At 36.2% G+C, this 18,881-nt stretch overlaps 1 protein-coding gene across 1 annotated transcript; it reads left to right on the top strand.

The window, feature by feature from the left end:
* Positions 1–154: 154 nt before the first annotated feature.
* Positions 155–18,461, top strand: LOC132156211 (switch-associated protein 70-like). Its single transcript, XM_059565113.1, has 12 exons — positions 155–373; positions 1,005–1,145; positions 5,080–5,253; positions 5,695–5,922; positions 7,176–7,322; positions 7,494–7,602; positions 8,208–8,389; positions 14,394–14,501; positions 14,925–15,091; positions 16,749–16,947; positions 17,116–17,212; positions 17,740–18,461. The coding sequence occupies exons 1-12, from the start codon at positions 278–280 to the stop codon at positions 17,856–17,858; spliced, it is 1,767 nt and encodes a 588-aa protein (XP_059421096.1). The 5' UTR covers positions 155–277; the 3' UTR covers positions 17,859–18,461.
* The last annotated feature ends 420 nt before the right edge of the window (positions 18,462–18,881 follow it).

Genomic DNA, 18,881 nt, shown 5'->3' on the forward strand with positions numbered 1-18,881 from the left:
TACTGAAACCTTTGTAAACACAGTTGAAATGCAAATGTTATGTACAAATCTATTCTAGTTTGTGGGAGGTTTATAATTCTCAGCCTGGCAAATGCTTTGATATCATAAATTCCTGCCAAATCCTTCAGCAGCACGCGCTCATCGCTGAGTGGTGCTCGAACCGCGAGATCAGTTCTGGTTCTAAGGTCACGTGACCGCTCCATTGTAAAACCTCTTGAGAAAACAGTTCACATCTACTGCGACGCAAGTCAATAGTCCGGAGGCACTACTTCTGAAAATGGGACTAAGGGATGAGCTCCTCAAGGCAATATGGCATGCTTTCACATCCCTGGATGTGGATAAAAGTGGGAAAGTGTCTAAGTCACAACTGAAGGTTTGTTTTTGCCACTGATTCAACTTTGTTGTTCTATTAAAATCGGGCACTTTAGTGTAAACGCTGTTTCAGTGACTCATTGCAGGAAATTCTTAAGAGTTTTAAATAATGTGTGAATCACACTAGCTGCACTGACTGTAAAAGTAAAATTGTTTCAAGTTACTTTTTTTTCTTTAGAATTTGAAACTCTAGTTTGTTTCGAAAATTAAAAACGTTATAAAGTTCTAGTGGAACTGAGAATTCTGCTTCTGGTGTCTGAGTGTAGTGTGTCACGGATGAGGTATTAGGTAATATATAACTGCAACCCGAAAAATTACAAACCTTTAGTTATTTTCTAATCCTTCCCGAACCTTCTTATTTAAATACATTCAGATGAAATGGAAGAGTTTTGTTTGGCAAATTAAGATGATTATATCAATACTAATGTTAGCAATATATATGGGATAGTTGTATGATGTAATATCTAGATGCAGGCTCTTCCAAAAATATAGTGGATACACAAAGTGATTGAGTGCTACAATGATATTCTACTAAAAATCACTACTTCATAAGTGTTTAAGCACTGACTTAGATGATGATTATTGTTATTATCGGATTATGTTTTGATGTTAAATTTAGTGATGTCTTTCAGGTGCTTTCCCATAATCTGTGTACAGTGATGAAGATCCCTCATGATCCTGTAGCTCTAGAGGAACACTTTAGAGATGATGATGATGGTCCTGTTTCCAATCAGGGATACATGCCTTACCTGAACCGGTTCATTCTGGACAAGGTGAGCACATTTGTCATTGTCCAAATAGGACTTTTTGGCAGTTTGACTTGTGACAAAATATTTGGATTTCCATCTTTTTTGGATCTTAGTCTGGATAAAATTTGTGCAGACTGTAATTGATAGAGTGAAAAATGTTTTTGAGGACCATTCTTATAAACAGCATGTGGTTTTAAATGCTGAGCTTTATATTATATCACAAATGCTGTCATTTTTTTATGGATGTTAATTTTCTTATGTGAAAATTTGACATCCTCATGGTTCACTAACCCCAATTTGACTAAACAACTTGTTCATTTACTGTAGATATTTACTGAAAATAATGAAAGGCCTCCAGACATGAGAATGTGTTTCTTTTTGTGAGAGAAATGATGTTGAAAGTAAATAGAATTGCTTTCTTTGTAATTTCTCATTTTCTTGTGCAAAAAGGAAACAGATGGATGGAAGAGATTTCACAATGCACCACAATGCAAGTATTACGTTCTGGTGTTCAGGCAAAAACTATTAGTCGCTGAAAGGTATTATAGGCAATGTAGGATTTAATTTTTAAAATGCGGACAATGGAAAGGCAAATTATACCTTTTGCCTATTCTATGTTTGTCTGAGGTCTCATGTTTAGCACACTTTAGGGATTTACATCATTTTGGGGAGCCACATATTGTAAGCCTCCTCTGGTCACACTTTTGCTTTTAATTGTATAGTTGTATGAGTGATAAAACACACACTCCACCTTGCAGCAAAGAAACCCACCTTTCCTCTTTTTCTGCCTTCCATTTTGACTCTCAGCCAAGTAAATTAACTTGTGGTCAGAGGAAGAAAACAAGTTACAGTGCTTTACTTGGTTTTACACTTATACATTCACACACCCATAGTCATTGACTTCTGTCTGAGATAGTGCAGTAACAGCTTAGTCACACATATTACTTCTCATTTTACAACGATGAAGGATTGTGATTTTTTTGGGGGGGTAAATTGTGCCCCACATCTTTCTCACCCTTTCAGCTCTCTTGATTCCAGGAATGCATTTTCTGTAAAAAAAAAGTGCTCTGATCTTAATTGAGGAACAAAAGCTCTAGACCCGTTCTCAAGCACAACCCCAAAATAGAGTGACGCTATCAAAACGGCTAGTGCATTGTGGTCCACTGTTGCTGTTGCTATGCAATACGTTGTTATGCTCTAGTATAACATGCTGTGACCAGATGATCAGAGATCAAAAATGAGTTTGTTTCCCAGCTATGTTTTACTTGAGACGATGGTAAGTTGATGGTTAAAGAAAATCATACACTACCTTTTAAATGTTTGGGCTCAGTAAAAAGATTTATGAATATTAATGCATAAAATTAATACTTTTATTCAAATTATTTGAAAAAAAGTGCCAATAAAATTCTTACAGATAATTTCCAGTTTTAAATGAATGCAGTTCTTTTGAACAAAGAATACTGAAAAAAAATCATGCGACACTGAACACTGGAATAATGGCTTCTGAAAATTCAGCTGTGCCATCATGTGAATAAATGACATTTTAAAATTAATATTTCACAATATAATTTTTTTTTACTGTATTTTCTGATTAAATAAATTCAGCCTTTGTTAGCATAAGAGACTTCTTTTAAAGACATTAAAAAAACTTAACGACCACAAATGTTTGTACAGTAGTGTACATAATTTAATATTTAATTCTTACTGGTCAGTCGCAGCAGTCTACAGTTATGTATATATGGTTCTGTTTCAGTAATGATCATTAAAGTATATAATTCACAGTTGTCCCAGGCAATTAACTTGTTACATGTGCTAGTTTAAAGGGGTGGTTGATCAGCTGAAGTGGTCGAAGGCTTGATTTGTTTTTGTAAGGTGCAGTGTTACATCTTCATGTTTACTAAAAAAAAAAGCATTATTTTCATATATTTTATCTTTTTTCCACACTGCTGTTTCTGTTCTCATCAAAACGGTCTACAGTTTCTTGTTCTATAAAGCCCCTCCCTCAGAAACACGCAGTCGGGCTCAGATTGGTTAGCTGGCCCAGTGTGTTGTGATTCGCTAACTGTCTATTGCACATTATCAGGAAACATCAGGCCCCCTTACCATTACGGGTTGTTGCATGTTCCCAGTGGTAGGGTTTATGTAAGAATCGGGGTTTGTAAAGTCACAAACCCAGGAAGAAACTTGTTGTAGTTTCTACCAGTCTTTTTTTTGTAGTCCTTAAATAGCAATTTCAATATCTACCTTTGCATAGAACTTTGGGCATTGTAACTTTGCAGACGTTGTTTATGCTCTTACAGCAACATTACACACTAACTAAAGTTAAAAGAGTGAAATCATAATCAATCACTCCTTTAATGTATCACTCAGCAGCAACTTTCTTCTTGCGAAATAAAATAGTTTGAAGTTTAAACTCAAATCAGTCCATTTATTTATTTTCTAAGTAACTGTTTAAAGTAGGATAATGTACGGATAACTATATGAAATAGTTGAATGTGTTATGTGACTTCTAGCTCACAATATTCAGTGTGTGTCATTCGATTATACATGTAGGTCTTCTAAAGCTAGAGATATTCACTCAAAAAACTGATTGCATTGACTAGCTATCAGAATCCATGCTGTCTTGCTCATCCCAAACACTTCGTACAGTAAAACTATAATACTTTCTCACCATCATGACCCCTTACAGTCAGGGAAACCATAAAGCATTTATTCACAGGCATGGTAAAGTCTATTTATGAATGAGATAGAGCCCGAGCTCCACTGAATACAAATGAACAGCTTCATCTGGAGAAGAACAGAGGCTCCACTGGTCACTCAGGTCTCCACAAGGCCCTTATTGTGAGTCTCCCGGAGAAACCCGGGACACGATGGGAGGTGCATGTGAGCGAGGGATGAAGTCAGGAACATATACTTGTCAAGAGGAGCTGCCATTTCCAAATAAACATACTTACACCACTGCAACCGAGACGGCGCTCAAATTGGTGGATTACAGTGACAGTGATTCATGGGAGTTGTCTTGGCTCTTTTGTTCCTCACATTACTCCAGGAGGACTATAAATAGTGTCATAAATAGCTACAAAAGGTCATTTGAGCAGTTCAGCTTCTTCTCTTGGTTTGGTTTTAATGTATGAGTTTGTAGCAGTGAATTAATAAGATCTCAGTTTAAGTCAGCTGTGGGCTTAAGTTGTCAATTACCACCCCAGATGAAATCTGCACATTTTCTGTGCTTATTTCTTTATAAAATATGTGGAATTCTGTTGAACTGATTGAAATTTGATTTGATTCGATTTTTCATTGGAGCTGAAAAATAAATTGCACACAATCTCTGAAAACCAAACATGCAACATTTTCAAACAGCAGCTGTTAAAATTAAAAATATTAAAATTATTATTATTTTTTTATCTTATCTTGTTCTTTGTCAGTAATATTTAGAAGCATTTTGATTCATATTAAATAATAACTGTAATATGTGCTAAAGTAGACTAGCTTCCGTTAGCTTTTGTCAGACTTATTGTGTCCAACACACATTTAGTACTATATCATTTGAATTTCGCCATTTGAAGACAATTAAGTTTGGGTTTGTCAGGACATCAAGCTTGCTTTGCTATAATGTTTTGCAGTTTTCCCAACAGAATGTTCAGCACTAGTCAGATTGCCACTGGATTTAAAACTGTGCCCAGAACCCTCTAAAAGTATCCATGGGAACTCTAGTTAAGTACTGGGGGAAAAACATGTCTTATTTGCAGTGTTGTGTGTGCCTTGAATAGGTTTCAGGCCTTCTTTGCACTTGTAAACCAGAATCAGGACATTTTGTTCATTCTGATCTGTACATCAAATCTAATTAGAGTTGAATCTTTCTAACATTTTGTCTTTTTCTACTGTTGTTTGGAATCTACGCATTGTTCTTGCATTTCTCAGTTCGATAAAGTCTCATGGGGACATTTATTTTCTGCAGGTCCAGGACAACTTTGACCGAATGGATTTTAACAGGATGTGCTGGACTCTGTGTGCCAGAAAAAACCTCAACAGAAATCACCTGCTTATCTCAAATGATGATGCATTTAAGATCTGGTGCATTTTCAACTTCCTCTCTGAGGATAAATATCCGTTGGTCATGGTGTCAGAGGAGGTGAGAAGGATAACTATATTTTTGCTTAATTCTGGAACAAAATTTTACAAAAAGGAAGTAGGCAGCTTGGTAAAAACATTTGTAAAGCGATGCAAATGTACATGTACATTAATAGTGTAGTTCCCATTTCTAATCTCCCATGATATCTTTATGGAAATAAGATTTGTATTCTTTGGTACTTGGTACTTCTGTTTTACACACTTCTGTCTTCCATTCTGGTTATGATTGTGATCAATCTTTAAAAAAGGAAGTTGTCAGCTTTCTGTTATTATGTCAGTGTAATATGTCTTTACTTATCAGAGAGAGAGAACAATATCAAGATTATTATAGTTGTTCTTAGTGAAATCAATATAGTCCTTCAGTCATGACTTTTTTCGGGGGGCGGGGGGGGGGCTTTTTTTTGCCATTTTCACATATTTAAATTTATGCTGTCACCCTCAGATAGAGTACTTCCTTCGTAAGCTAACAGAAGCCATGGGTGGCAGCTGGATTGAGGAAAAGTTTGAAGAATACAAGATCCAGCTGAGCGGCAAGCACCAGTCTCTGAACGTGTGGGAGCTGATTGAGTTGGTGGGTATGGGTCACTTCAGTAAGGGCATGGACCGCCAGACCCTCTCCATGGGCATTAATGAAGTCTTCCAGGAACTCATACTGGATATGCTCAAACAGGTAAAAGGAGTACGCTCCAGTATAATATAAAATGTATAGAGTATACACTTACAAACAGGGTCCAAAATGCCATGCCTCCCAGTGGCGTTCGAATTGAGAAAATCTGTCCATAAATACTTTTTAATCCGCAATCAAACTATTTGTACCTATAAAAATGGAATTGCAAAGTTGTTTTTTTCCAGTATATTTTTGACAAAAAAATGTTGTTCTGACTCTCTCAGCACGTGACGAGCCAATGTTAATCTCCATGGGTTCATCTCCCTTGTAACAAATGCTTTTCCCCCCTCATATTGTAATTTTGATGGCAATGTTCCATCTAACAGAATATTCCACATGTTGTTCCACATGTCGTTGCCTTTCCTCTCATTTGGCGCTTGAGAAGTGTTTATTTTGAATCCTGCATACATATATGTTCTAATATAGACAGCTGAATGTAAATGTAATTTATTCCTGTGATGATAAAAGCTGAATTTTCCTGCAGTAATTATTCTAGATTTCAGTGTCACATGATGCTTTAGAAATGATTTTAATATGTTGATTTGCTGAACAAGAAACATTTCTTATTATTATCAATGTTGGATATAGTTGTGATGCTTAATATTTTTGTGGAAACCAATAGATTTTCTGTATGTGAATATATGAGAAGAATTGTGCGTTGGTTTTTTCAGCACATTCTTTTTTTTAATGAACGGGGGAAAACTGGATTGATTTAATCACAATGTTTCATTGTACCCGCCCAGTTGTTGTCAAACCTGTTACAATTCCATTTCCTCATGCTTAAGAAAGTAGGTCATACCTGGATGTAGCCTATGTAGTAGACATCTACTAATAATGACCTTTAGTAGATTGACGTCAGCCATGATATCAGCTGCCTGTGTTTTAAAGTCAGTATGTTTTGGAGATCTGAGGGCAGTGTGAATAAAGCACACTGGCATCAGAGTTGTTTCCTACTCTGAATGAGAGAGCCAAGGCCAGCTGTGCAGCAGCAGTCAGGATCAGATACAGATTAAGATAGTCATATGAAATTGATGCTTAAACAGGATGCAATATTTACATGGCGTGAAATGTGCATTTAGCATTAACGAGGCCTTAGGAAAAAATGAAATGTGAGTCAGCATGCAGGATCCAGATTTTCAGCACTTGTAGCAGTGATACAGAATGACTCGTAGATAATTTGAGGAGCAGAACTCATCGTTGTTTCCACCAGCAGGAAACTGAAATGCAATGTGACCAGTTCTTTTGACCTGTTTCAGGGTTACTTGATGAAAAAGGGCCACAAAAGGAAGAACTGGACTGAACGGTGGTTCCTGTTGAAGCCCAACCTAATTTCATACTATGCTAGTGAAGATCTCACAGAAAAGAAAGGAGAAATACTACTAGATGAAAACTGTTGTGTTGAGGTAAGGGCTCATCAAAGATGAGTGATGATTTATTCTAAATAATATTTCAGCTTGCCTTTTACTGTAAGTAATGCTAAATGTTTTTAAGGCTTTAATTTGTAAGGTGACATCATTCTCATTAACGCCTTTCCTTTTCCTCTTATTGTGATGACCTCACACATTCCTGTGCAGTCCTTACCTGATAAAGAGGGGAAAAGGTGCCTTTTCTATGTCAAGTGCTCTGACAAAAGCTATGAAATAAGCGCCTCCGATAAAAAGAAAAAACAAGAGTGGATTCAAGGTGAAATTTGACTCATTTTGATGACTCATTATTGTGACTTTGACAGAAAAGATAAATAGAGACTACCAGTCAAAAGTAATCACACTGAGTTTACATTAACATTTACTCATTTTAATTAATACATTTTTCATTTCAAACATTTTGATTAAAATGTTAATGTTTAAATAGTTCAATTGTGGATGAATGGATTGGGATAGATAATGAAGAAAAAACAGCACACATTCAGCACTTCAGGGTGGTGACTTTAAAGAAGGAAAATATATAAAAACACACACATTGTAAGTCACAACATAATTTGCAAACTTCCAGTTGTCATTTCATAATTCTGATGACGTCAGTTCAATATTAATTTCGACTATTGTTCAAAAATTTTGAAAATATTTCTAATAAGGAACATTTGGCTAAATTTAAGACTGGTGAGAACATTTTTAATGTTTTTAAAAGAAGTCTCTCAGGCATATTATTAATTATTATTATTTAAAATAACTGTTTTCTATTTAAATTCTTTTTTTTTTTTACCCAGTGTTAAGTATTCTATATATACTGTATATATTGTGTTATGTACATATTGAAGTATACAACTTCTGTCCTTTATGTCCACTTAGCTATTCAGACTTGCATCACACTCCTGAAGGTGGGACGTCCAACTCCACACCACGAAGCACGGCAAAAGCGGCGAGAGTTACGACAGAAACAACAAGCTGAGCAGGAAGAACTGGAGCTGAGGATGAAAGAGCTGCAGACGGCCAATGAGAACAAACAGAGAGAGCTGGAAGCCTTGAGGAAGGTCTGTAGTGTTCTGCAACAACAGCTGCTGAGCTTCCAATCTCTCTATGTTTCTAGCAACTTACACAAACAAATGTCTCTCTCAGGCCTTTTACTGTCACATTGTTCCTTCTACATTTTATTATACAAAATTTGGCTGTTACTCCATGATTAAAAAACAACCAAAGATCCGTCTATTAAAATCCTACTATTAATAGACTTGTAGAAAGACTGATAATTACTCATGCATGTGGAAATGGCAACACAGCGTCTTGCATTTAAAAAGAAAAGAAAGTTCTGTTGGTATTAGAACAAAACTACAAACATGCCTCCAGCACTGCAGTTTAATGAGTGAAACAGAAACTGTGTCTGTTGCCACACTGACCATTCAGGAGCCCGTGGTGGCTCATTTGTAATCTCTCTCTGTTATTCATGAATTCTGATTTCACTGAAACTTTCACCTTTGATTTCAAGTACCGCCTTCTCTATTCAGGTCCTCTACAGAAACCTTTCTGCAGAAGTTGTTTCATGCTATGGCCTGTACTGAAAGCTGAAATTAGATTAGCTCAAGTGTATGGTTTCACACCCAATATAGAGAGGTGGATTGAGCATGTAGGTGTGAGAGTTGGGGGTTGGGTGTTTAACCCTTCTTAACCTTCTTTCATTTAAGTTCTCGTTATCCTGATTATCTTTTCTGGTTGATTGTTTTAATATTGTTAAATCTGAGTTTAGCCAGACTTATCCCCAACAAGTTTTGTCATCAACAAGTGGATTTAAATCAGTAAAATAAGCCTGACCATGTGACATATCGTGTGAAACCATTGGTTAACCTACAAAGACTTGTGAGATTTTAATGGTCAGCACTCAGATGTTAAGTAGTGTGCAGGAAAGTGATATGTCTGTCAATTTTTTTCGTTTATAGACGTCACACTGTACTAAATTAAATGTTTGGCATAAAAGTATAAGCCAATAATTAAGACTGGATTCTTTGTCTACCTATATGCAACAATAACCAAAATAACCATATGAAAACATTCAAAAATATACAGTCGTGGCCAAAAGTTTTGAGAAAAATACATACATAAATATTGGAAATTGGAAAAGTTGCTGCTTAAGTTTTTATAATAGCAATTTGCATATGCTCCAGAATGTTAAGAGTGATCAGATGAATTGCATATTCCTTCTTTGCCATGAAAATTAACTTAATCCCAAAAAAACCATTCCACTGCATTTCATTGCTGTCATTAAAGGACCTGCTGAGATCATTTCAGTAATCGTCTTGTTAACTCAGGTGAGAATGTTGACGAGCACAAGGCTGGAGATCATTATGTCAGGCTGATTGGGTTAGAATGGCAGACTTGACATGTTAAAAGGAGGGTGATGCTTGAAATCATTGTTCTTCCATTGTTAACCATGGTGACCTGCAAAGAAACGCGTGCAGCCATCATTGCGTTGCATAAAAATGGCTTCACAGGCAAGGATTTTGTGGCTACTAAGATTGCACCTAAATCAACAATTTATAGGATCATCAAGAACTTCAAGGAAAGAGGTTCAGTTCTTGTAAAGAAGGCTTCAGGGCGTCCAAGAAAGTCCAGCAAGCGCCAGGATGGTCTCCTAAAGAGGATTCAGCTGCGGGATCGGAGTGCCACCAGTGCAGAGCTTGCTCAGGAATGGCAGCAGGCAGGTGTGAGCGCATCTGCACGCACAGTGAGGCGAAGACGTTTGGAAGATGGCCTGGTGTCAAGAAGGGCAGCAAAGAAGCCACTTCTCTCCAAAAAAAACATCAGGAACAGATTGATCTTCTGCAGAAAGTATAGTGAATGGACTGCTGAGGACTGGGGCAAAGTCATATTCTCCGATGAAGCCCCTTTCCGATTGTTTGGGGCATCTGGAAAAAGGCTTGTCCGGAGAAGAAAAGGTGAGCGCTACCATTAGTCCTGTGTCATGCCAACAGTAAAGCATCCTGACACCATTCATGTGTGGGGTTGCTTCTCATCCAAGGGAGTGGGCTCACTCACAATTCTGCCCAAAAACACAGCCATGAATAAAGAATGGTACCAAAACACCCTCCAACAGCAACTTCTTCTAACAATCCAACAACAGTTTGGTGAAGAACAATGCATTTTCCAGCACGATGGAGCAACGTGCCATAAGGCAAAAGTGATAACTAAGTGGCTCGGGGACCAGAATGTTAAAATTTTGGGTCCATGGCCTGGAAACTCCCCAGATCTTAATCCCATTGAGAACTTGTGGTCAATCCTCAAGAGGCGGGTGGACAAACAAAAACCGACTAATTCTGACAAACTCCAAGAAGTGATTATGAAAGAATGGGTTGCTATCAGTCAGGATTTGGCCCAGAAGTTGATTGAGAGCATGCCCAGTCGAATTGCAGAGGTCCTGAAAAAGAAGGGCCAACACTGCAAATACTCTTTGCATAAATGTCATGTAATTGTCGATAAAAGCCTTTGAAACGTATGAAGTGCTTGTAAATATATTTCAGTACATCACAGTTTTGCATATATATATATATATATATATATAATAAAAAAATCCTGTTGGGGTTAAAAGTTACCCAACAGTTGGGTTAAAATCCTGTTGGGTTAAAAATTACCCAACAGTTGAGTTAATTACGTATATTAATTAACATCAGTATTTTTATTTAAAAATGACTTAATACAACCATATTTTGAAACTACTTTGTTGTAAATTACAGATTTTATTTTAATATGCAAATAACACATTTACAAATATATTTTAAAATATTTTATTTAAATGTACAAGAATGTGTAAAAATACAACTGACATTTTCAAGATGTACAAATGTGTAAATTCATATTCATATCAAAACACACAAACGTGCAAATACAGTTCACAGCTGTGGCCTAATGTTTAGAGAGTTGGACCTGTAACCCGAAGGTCGCCGGTTCGAGTGTCTGTGCTGGCAGGAGTTGTAGGTGGAGGAAGTTAATGAACAGCGCTCTCTTCCACCCTCAATACTCATGGCTGAAGTGCACTTGAGCAAGGCACTGAACCCCCAGTTGCTCCCTGGGCGCTGGATAAGGCTGCCCACTGCTCCGGGTGTGTGTTCACTTCTCACTGCTGTGTGTGTGCACTTGGATGGGTTAAATGCAGAGCACAAATTCCGAATATGGGTTACCATACTTGGCAAATATTACGACTTTCAAATAAAATGAACCTGACATATAATAATAAAACAAAATAGAAAATAAAGTTTTTTACTGATTACAAAATACAAAGTTTTTAAGGAGGAGACAGTGTGCAGAAGAAACTATTAAAGACTGTGTGTTACAAAAACTCTCAAATATGAGCAGAGGGCTTTGGGAAGTAGATGTCATATACGAAGAAAAGTTTGAAATACAGATCGACTGCTTGTAGTATTGTCTTCTGTTCCATCGCCTCCCCGTTTAAAATTATAAAATCTTGGGAGGAGTTTTCCTTGTCACCAAGCACCAGGACATGTGGATTCTGGCTTGTCTCATGATTCAAGTACAGCACTAATTAGTGCCAACCTTAAAAGAATAAAAAAAAAAAGTTCAGTTAACATGCATTGTGATGATATTTCAGTGATACACTCACTTTACAAATGAGTGAATTTTAATGAGTTAAAAGCTATAGTGAATTTAAATTGGTTAAAGTGATAATTCATCCATAAATTAAAATTCTTTCATCATTTTTTTTTTATATCTTCTTGGAACGATTTTTATTGTACAACGTGTGTCTTTATACAAAATAAATAAAGGTGACTTGACTACACAGGGCACTGTAATTTTGTGTTACAGTGTGTAAAAAAAAAATTTTGTGTAAAAAAGTGTTGCTTTTACTTACAGGTTGAATGTCAATGAAGGACCGCTTCATTTCCGTGTATGATGTGCACACCATTTTTCCATTTGTGTGGTATGGAGCAGACAGCAGGAAGGGTTTTAAAGACAATTTCTGCACGAAGGCCTTTAAATGACAAAAGTACAGAGAAAGCACAAGTAAAAAAAAAAAAAAAAACTAAGCTTACAGTTTAAATTTTTACAGTCTTTGTGGGGATCTACTATCATTTGCACTAAGAGACAGACTAAACCAGTTTTCACTCCCTCCAGAAAATGTGTGGCAATATTATAAATATCCGCTGAAAGAGCAGATTGCTTCACGACTGCGCGCTTTTCTTTCCTCTGGGTTTTGAACTTTTATAACAGAAAATTGCAGGTGCATTCAAACGATTCTCACGGAGTCTGTTGTCTGTCGCATGACTGATGTGTGAGCTCAGAGGTCGCTCGAGCAGCTTCTTTCACTGGTCCGATCCGATAAATGGTCCGTGCGGCTTTTCTAGCTTAATTCTAAAGATTTCGTCAAACTTTCACATTTCACCAGACATTTTTATCAACTTTAAGTAATACTTGTCTAAACAGTTTTGCAGCTAATCTTTTAATGTATTAACGCTGGCGAACAAACAGGAATAGGATTCCTGTCTGGGGGAAACAAATGGACTAAAGGGAATAAAAACTTTTTTTAACGTATAAAAAAAGAATAATTAACGTATCAGACACATTACTTAATGTTATAACAGTTATATACATCATACGATTATATTAACAATAACTCACCCTTCATAATCATGCAGGCTGCCGCTGATGTCCGCGCTGAATTGCTGACTGGATCGTTAAAATTTAAACCGGAGTGAAGCGGGAAACATATTTAACCCAACAGTTGGGTTATAACTAAAAATAACCCAACGACGGAAAAAAAATGACCCAAAAAATTTTAAGATAACCCAACACATTGACCCAATATGTGTAACCCAACGGTTGGGTTAAAAAAACGGTTGGGTTAAGTTTTTTACTGTGTATATATAGTGTGTTTGAGTCTTGGGCAATACCATGACTGAGGTGCTCTTGAGCAAGGCACCAAAGCCCCAACTGCTCCCAGGCACCGTAGCATAAATGGCTACCCACTGCTCCAAGTGTGTTCACAGTGTGTGTGTACACTTTGGATGGGTTAAATGCAGAGCACAAATTCTGAGTATTGGTCACCAAACTTGGCTGTAGATCATGTCACTTTTATATATATATATATATATATATATATATATATATATATATATATATATATATATATATAATTGTGAAAGTGATGTCACACACAAACACACACACAAAAATATATATATATATATATAGATAGAACATTTTTAAAACAATAAATACCACAAAAGTTTGAACATTTAGTCGAACTATCAAGTACTAATAATTGTTTTACTTTTTTATTATTGTTTATAGGTCTATAAATTCAGACAAAAAAAACACATTTAAACTGTGTTAATATACGGATATTTTTAAAGCATTATGCAGCAACCATAATAAACAAGTTACATTGTTTTTTAAATAAAATTAAAATATGCTTTGAATTTGTTTTTATTTTATATTTTAAAAATATATATATAAAATACATTAAAATATGTGTAAATATATGTACAAAATGAAAAGCATTTTTTTGATGAATTGGACTGAATAGTTCAGGAAAAGCAGCAAATAAATGTCCTTTAAAACTTATTTATTGGAATAAAAATATAAGACTATAAAATCTTTACTGTTTAAAGGAGTATGCCATAATATCCTCAATAAATTATCCAAAAGCATTTAAAAAGAAGCTTACTGAAAAGTCAGCTGATGGCTGAGTAGAGTAAATTACACACAACACAATATTCTTTCAAAGAAAACCAGTCAGACACAGTAAATATAGTGTTAACTGGGAACAATCATTTGATTAACGGTGATGACAAGTTCTCATTGTCTGATCTCATTGTGTCTGAACTGTTGTCTGAATGGAGAACAGTCCAGCATTGATGTTTCAGTGCCTGTGCCCCTGTCCTCTAATGCATAGCAGGACAATAAGTGCCTGGGGAGAGAGCTAGAGTCCCAAACCATGAGGAGTTCATACTAAAACAATACCTGCCCTGTCACTCAGTCAGATTTTTGTCTGATTTCTTTACAAATTAAGAAAGTGTTTGTGTTGCACAGAAACTGGAGGAGGCTGCAGTCAATGCTGCAGAAGAAGAATGCAGACGTCTACAGACCCAGAACGAGCTGCAGGATCTTTACCGGGAGGAAATGGAGAAAGAGAAAATGGTACAGTAGTTGTTTGCCATTTTTAAATTGGGTTTGGCTATTATATTGTTAACATGCTTTTAGCACTGAACGTTTTATAAACTTTGATTATCATGTACAGAGAGATTCTGACCATTAAGTTTCTGGATAACTTCAGTTCCACAGGTCCATATTTGGAATATTACAGGAAGTACGCTGCAGCATAAGTTCTGCTTTCTACAGTTATAACTGGAAACATGGAAGCACAAAATGTGCACACAGTCACACACAAAACCAGTCTACACTGATACTCTTTTTTTTTTTAAAGGGACAGTTACCTAAAAATGAAATTTGTCGTCATTAATCATTCTTATGTAGGTCCAATATTCTTTTGACAGTTGAAACATTCTTTGAAATATCTGTTCTGCAGAATAAAGAAAGTCCATTTATATATATATGTTTTAGGTACGGCAGCAAATGGAGGAACAGGTGGCTCAAAAGTCCAGCGAGTTAGAGCAGTACCTGAAACGCGTACGTGAGCTGGAGAACATGTACCAACACTTAGAAGGAGCATTGGAGGAGGAAAGACAGGCCAGACAAGATGAGGAAACTGTCAGAAAACTACAGGCCAGGTAAATATAACAACTCAGAATAGTTTTCGCATATTAATAGTTATGATAATGTTAATGGATTTGGTATTGGTGCATTAGATCTGCTATGCATGCTGCTGCTGCTGCCAATAGATACACAGACACACTGCTGTGAGCTGCACGATAAATTGCATGCAATATTTAATGCACATCTTGTCAGTAAAGCCGGTTCTGTAATCAGCGGTAAATCTCCACCACCTGCACGCTTTCACATGGAGCAGCATTTACTACACAGAGCCATTGTTTACTTACAAGCTGCGCAAAACCAAGATCATAACGGTTTTTGTGCAGCATTAAATATCGCATGCGATTTATCGTGTACCCCTAATGAGCATGTAAGATATGCTGCTGCTGCTGCATGAATAGGCATACATAAATCCTGTTGCAGATCTAGACAGGTGGAACTGGGGGAGGTGGATGCTTTCTGAGAACTCCGCAGGAATAGCTTATAGCAAACACTGAACCAGACTGTATTAATAATCACGTGCATTTATATGGCTGGATATTAGCTTAAAAAATATAGGATTTTTCAAAAGTTATCAAAAAGGCTGTGAGTTATCAAAAAGTATATATATATTATGTGTGTGTGTGTGTGTGTGTACTGTTCTGTTTCTGTTCTGTATGGAAAAAATTCCATCTTTCTTATTCAGTTTAATAATTCACATACATTTAAATGACTGAATATTAACATGTGTTTATAAGTGCATGCTGTCTGTAATATAATGATCATGACCCAGTCTGTCTCTTCCAAGCCTGTTTGTTCAGATCCTCACTGTAGTGCAAATAAGGTTTAAGCTGTAGTCTGATCTGGCCAGCAGTGGCAAAGCAACATTTTATTATACTATATACAAACAGTTGCGGCACGACAAAACCTTTAGAGAAAGATCATGTGACACCAGGAATGGGTCAGCCTACAAAAGGCTGTCCATTTCCTTGTAATGTGGGAAGTTCGAGTAGCGTCACAAACACGAGGATGTCTGAAATGTCTGTTCAAGTCTGCAGTTCCTGTTCCCTGTCTCACCCCACAAAACCCAGCTCTCTTCCTGTGCTTGTGCTGACCCATCGCCAGCTCATCACTTTACCCAAACTCACACAATCAGCTCTATTAACAGTATGTGAATTCCCCTCATTTATATGGATTCTATTATTCGAAACTCGGTTGTGGAAGTTTTATTTTTATTCCAAAACACTCCTGAATTTGAATTAAGGGAGCAAACAGGGTTCAGAATTGTAGGCAAGAAAGCAGAATTAAAAGAAATGTTTCTTGAGGAGCTTCTCGTTTCTTATTAGATTGTTTTGTGAAGGAGCATGCAACACTGAAGATTGGAGTAATGATGTAAAATTCAGAGTTGCTACAGGAATAAATGTTGAAATGTTGAATTTTGCACAACACCGGTACTGGCACTGGCAGTACTAGCTCATTCACACACTATGATCATTTGAGCTTTTTTTGAGGCGCAACTGTAACACAGGGGCTTGTGACATATAGGATTTCCAATTTCCTACTGCCACTTTTCTCTCTGTCTCTACTGCCCTTCTAATAGAGATCTAAAAAGCTCGTAAAAAAATTAATAAATAAAAACTAATATAATATGACAGTGTTATTTAAATGTGAGCATGTTATCTCTGTCTGCTGCAGGCTGCTGGAGGAGGAGGTGACCAAGCGTTCCGAGCTGGAGCAGATACACCTCTATCAACAGCAGACCATTTCCCAGACTCAGGCAGAGAAACTGGAGCTGGAACGAGAACAGCTGACGAAGGAGAGCGCTTTGCAGTCTGCCATGCAGCAGCTGCAGCAGCTTGAGGCTGAAAGACAGGGTGCACTGGAGCAATATGAGGTAAGATGCTAGAACAAAATAGCTGGAGGCTAGTTATGCTTGTGATTTATAAGTTGTGCTGAAAAATGTTCCTGTGTAGAGTGCCATCAAGTGTCTGAATAGAGCAATGTGAGGTATTACTACTTCTGATGTTGAGATTGTATATGTATTTTTTTTTTATTTGAACAGGAGGTGATGAAAAAACTAGCAGATGCTGCTAATAAAACAAAGAGCTGGAAGGACAAGGTGTCTTATCATGAAGGGCTCATACGGCTCATTCAACCAGGTGACCTCCTTTTCTGTACTCTTTAATTAAAAATGCAAGGATTTTTATTTTTTTATTTTAACATTTATATACCAGCATCTAATCATTTTACATATGGCTATTTTTTTTAGGTTCAGCCTTATTTACATCATACATCATAAAAAATAATAAAATGAAACCATGCATCTCTATAAACCTATTCACACCAAATCTGACAAATCACATTGCGATGATCCATCATTTTTGTTTATATATATATATATATATATATATATATATATATATATATATATATATATATATATATATATATATATATATATATATATATATATATTATGTTGTATAATAAAAATAACAATGATGATTTATTATTATTAATAATAATAATAATTAATATTATTATTTACTGACCATCTAATACCATTAAAAATGCAGTTGAATTGAATAATTTCTTTTTATTCTAATTTGTAAGTATGTTTGGATAAAAGTGTGCTGAATAAATTAATATCCATACCTTATTTATCGTGTATGTTTTGTCTTTTCAGGTCCCAAGCACCCTCAGAAAATCACAAACTGGGGACCTGCAGCATTCACAGAGACAGAGCTGAGTCTGAGAGAGAAAGACTGGCAGGAAAAGAAAACCAGGCCTGCTACGTCCCAGTAGTGTTTTCCGTCTGCAGATCTGCTTTCCTGTCAATACACGTTACTGTAGATATAATCACTATACTGTAAATACTACTGCCACACTAAAACTGTAGGCCACTTGACTTACACGGAGTTAAGCTGAGTCTGGACTCATCTGAAGAATTGTCTCACCATTCCAGTCTTCATGTAACATTCCAGTGTCCTTTGCTTTGATGATTTTATACATTTTTTTGTATGATGTTAATACATCTTATGAATGTATACATTTTGGTGCATTTCCACCAAAGTAATGGCAGATGTTTCAGCCCCATAGTTCGAGTTTTAATATATATATTTTTAAGTAAAAAAATAATGCAGTAACTAACCTATCTGACCAAGTAGTGTATATATACCTACATTGCATTTTCATCTCTAATTTAGTATTTGAAAGTATCAAAAATGTCCATTTTACGATTTAAATAGTAATAAATCATTCAAGGAGGCATGACTGCAGTATGAACTAATTTATATGCTCAATTTATTAACACATTTGTGTTTTACCTACATTTTACACACCCCCCAACCATGATTGTGAAGCTCTTTGGTTGTACAACAATACACAATAAAGCGCTATATAAATGCATCATTCATTCGTTCGTTCATTTATTTAGAGCCAAAACCAAACGTAGCGGAGTAATTTTGTTGAGCGCGTGGAAGGTGACAGCGGTTTTACGGCCACTAGAGGTCAATAGATCGCCGTATTTACAGCCTGTCTTTATGCTGCTGCTGTAGAAATAGTTCGTATATTGGGTGTGAGGAAACTTAAAATAGGTTTAAGAGGGACATGGCTATTTATGTATTCATAATTTGACAAATTTGTAGATAAATTTAAATTTGAGAACTCTCAAATTGTAGACGCTTTTATTTTGGAATGTCACAGTTATATCAGTTTTAAAATGTACTCAATTCTATAATTGAGATGTAGCTATTACATGGGGCAAATAATGAAAACTGATGGGCCTCGAAAGGCAAATTGTGATTAAGAGGGTCAGAAGACTAGAAT

The sequence above is a fragment of the Carassius carassius genome, chromosome 13, assembly GCF_963082965.1.
Source record: "Carassius carassius chromosome 13, fCarCar2.1, whole genome shotgun sequence".
Classification (NCBI taxonomy): domain Eukaryota; kingdom Metazoa; phylum Chordata; class Actinopteri; order Cypriniformes; family Cyprinidae; genus Carassius; species Carassius carassius.

Coding starts and splice junctions, on each gene's coding strand:
- LOC132156211 (XM_059565113.1), top strand. CDS start 278: ATGGGACTAAGGGATGAGCTCCTCAAGGCAATATGGCATGCTTTCACA. Junction 5,923..7,175: donor TACTGGATATGCTCAAACAG/GTAAAAGGAGTA, acceptor GACCTGTTTCAG/GGTTACTTGATGAAAAAGGG. Junction 16,948..17,115: donor GTGCACTGGAGCAATATGAG/GTAAGATGCTAG, acceptor TTATTTGAACAG/GAGGTGATGAAAAAACTAGC.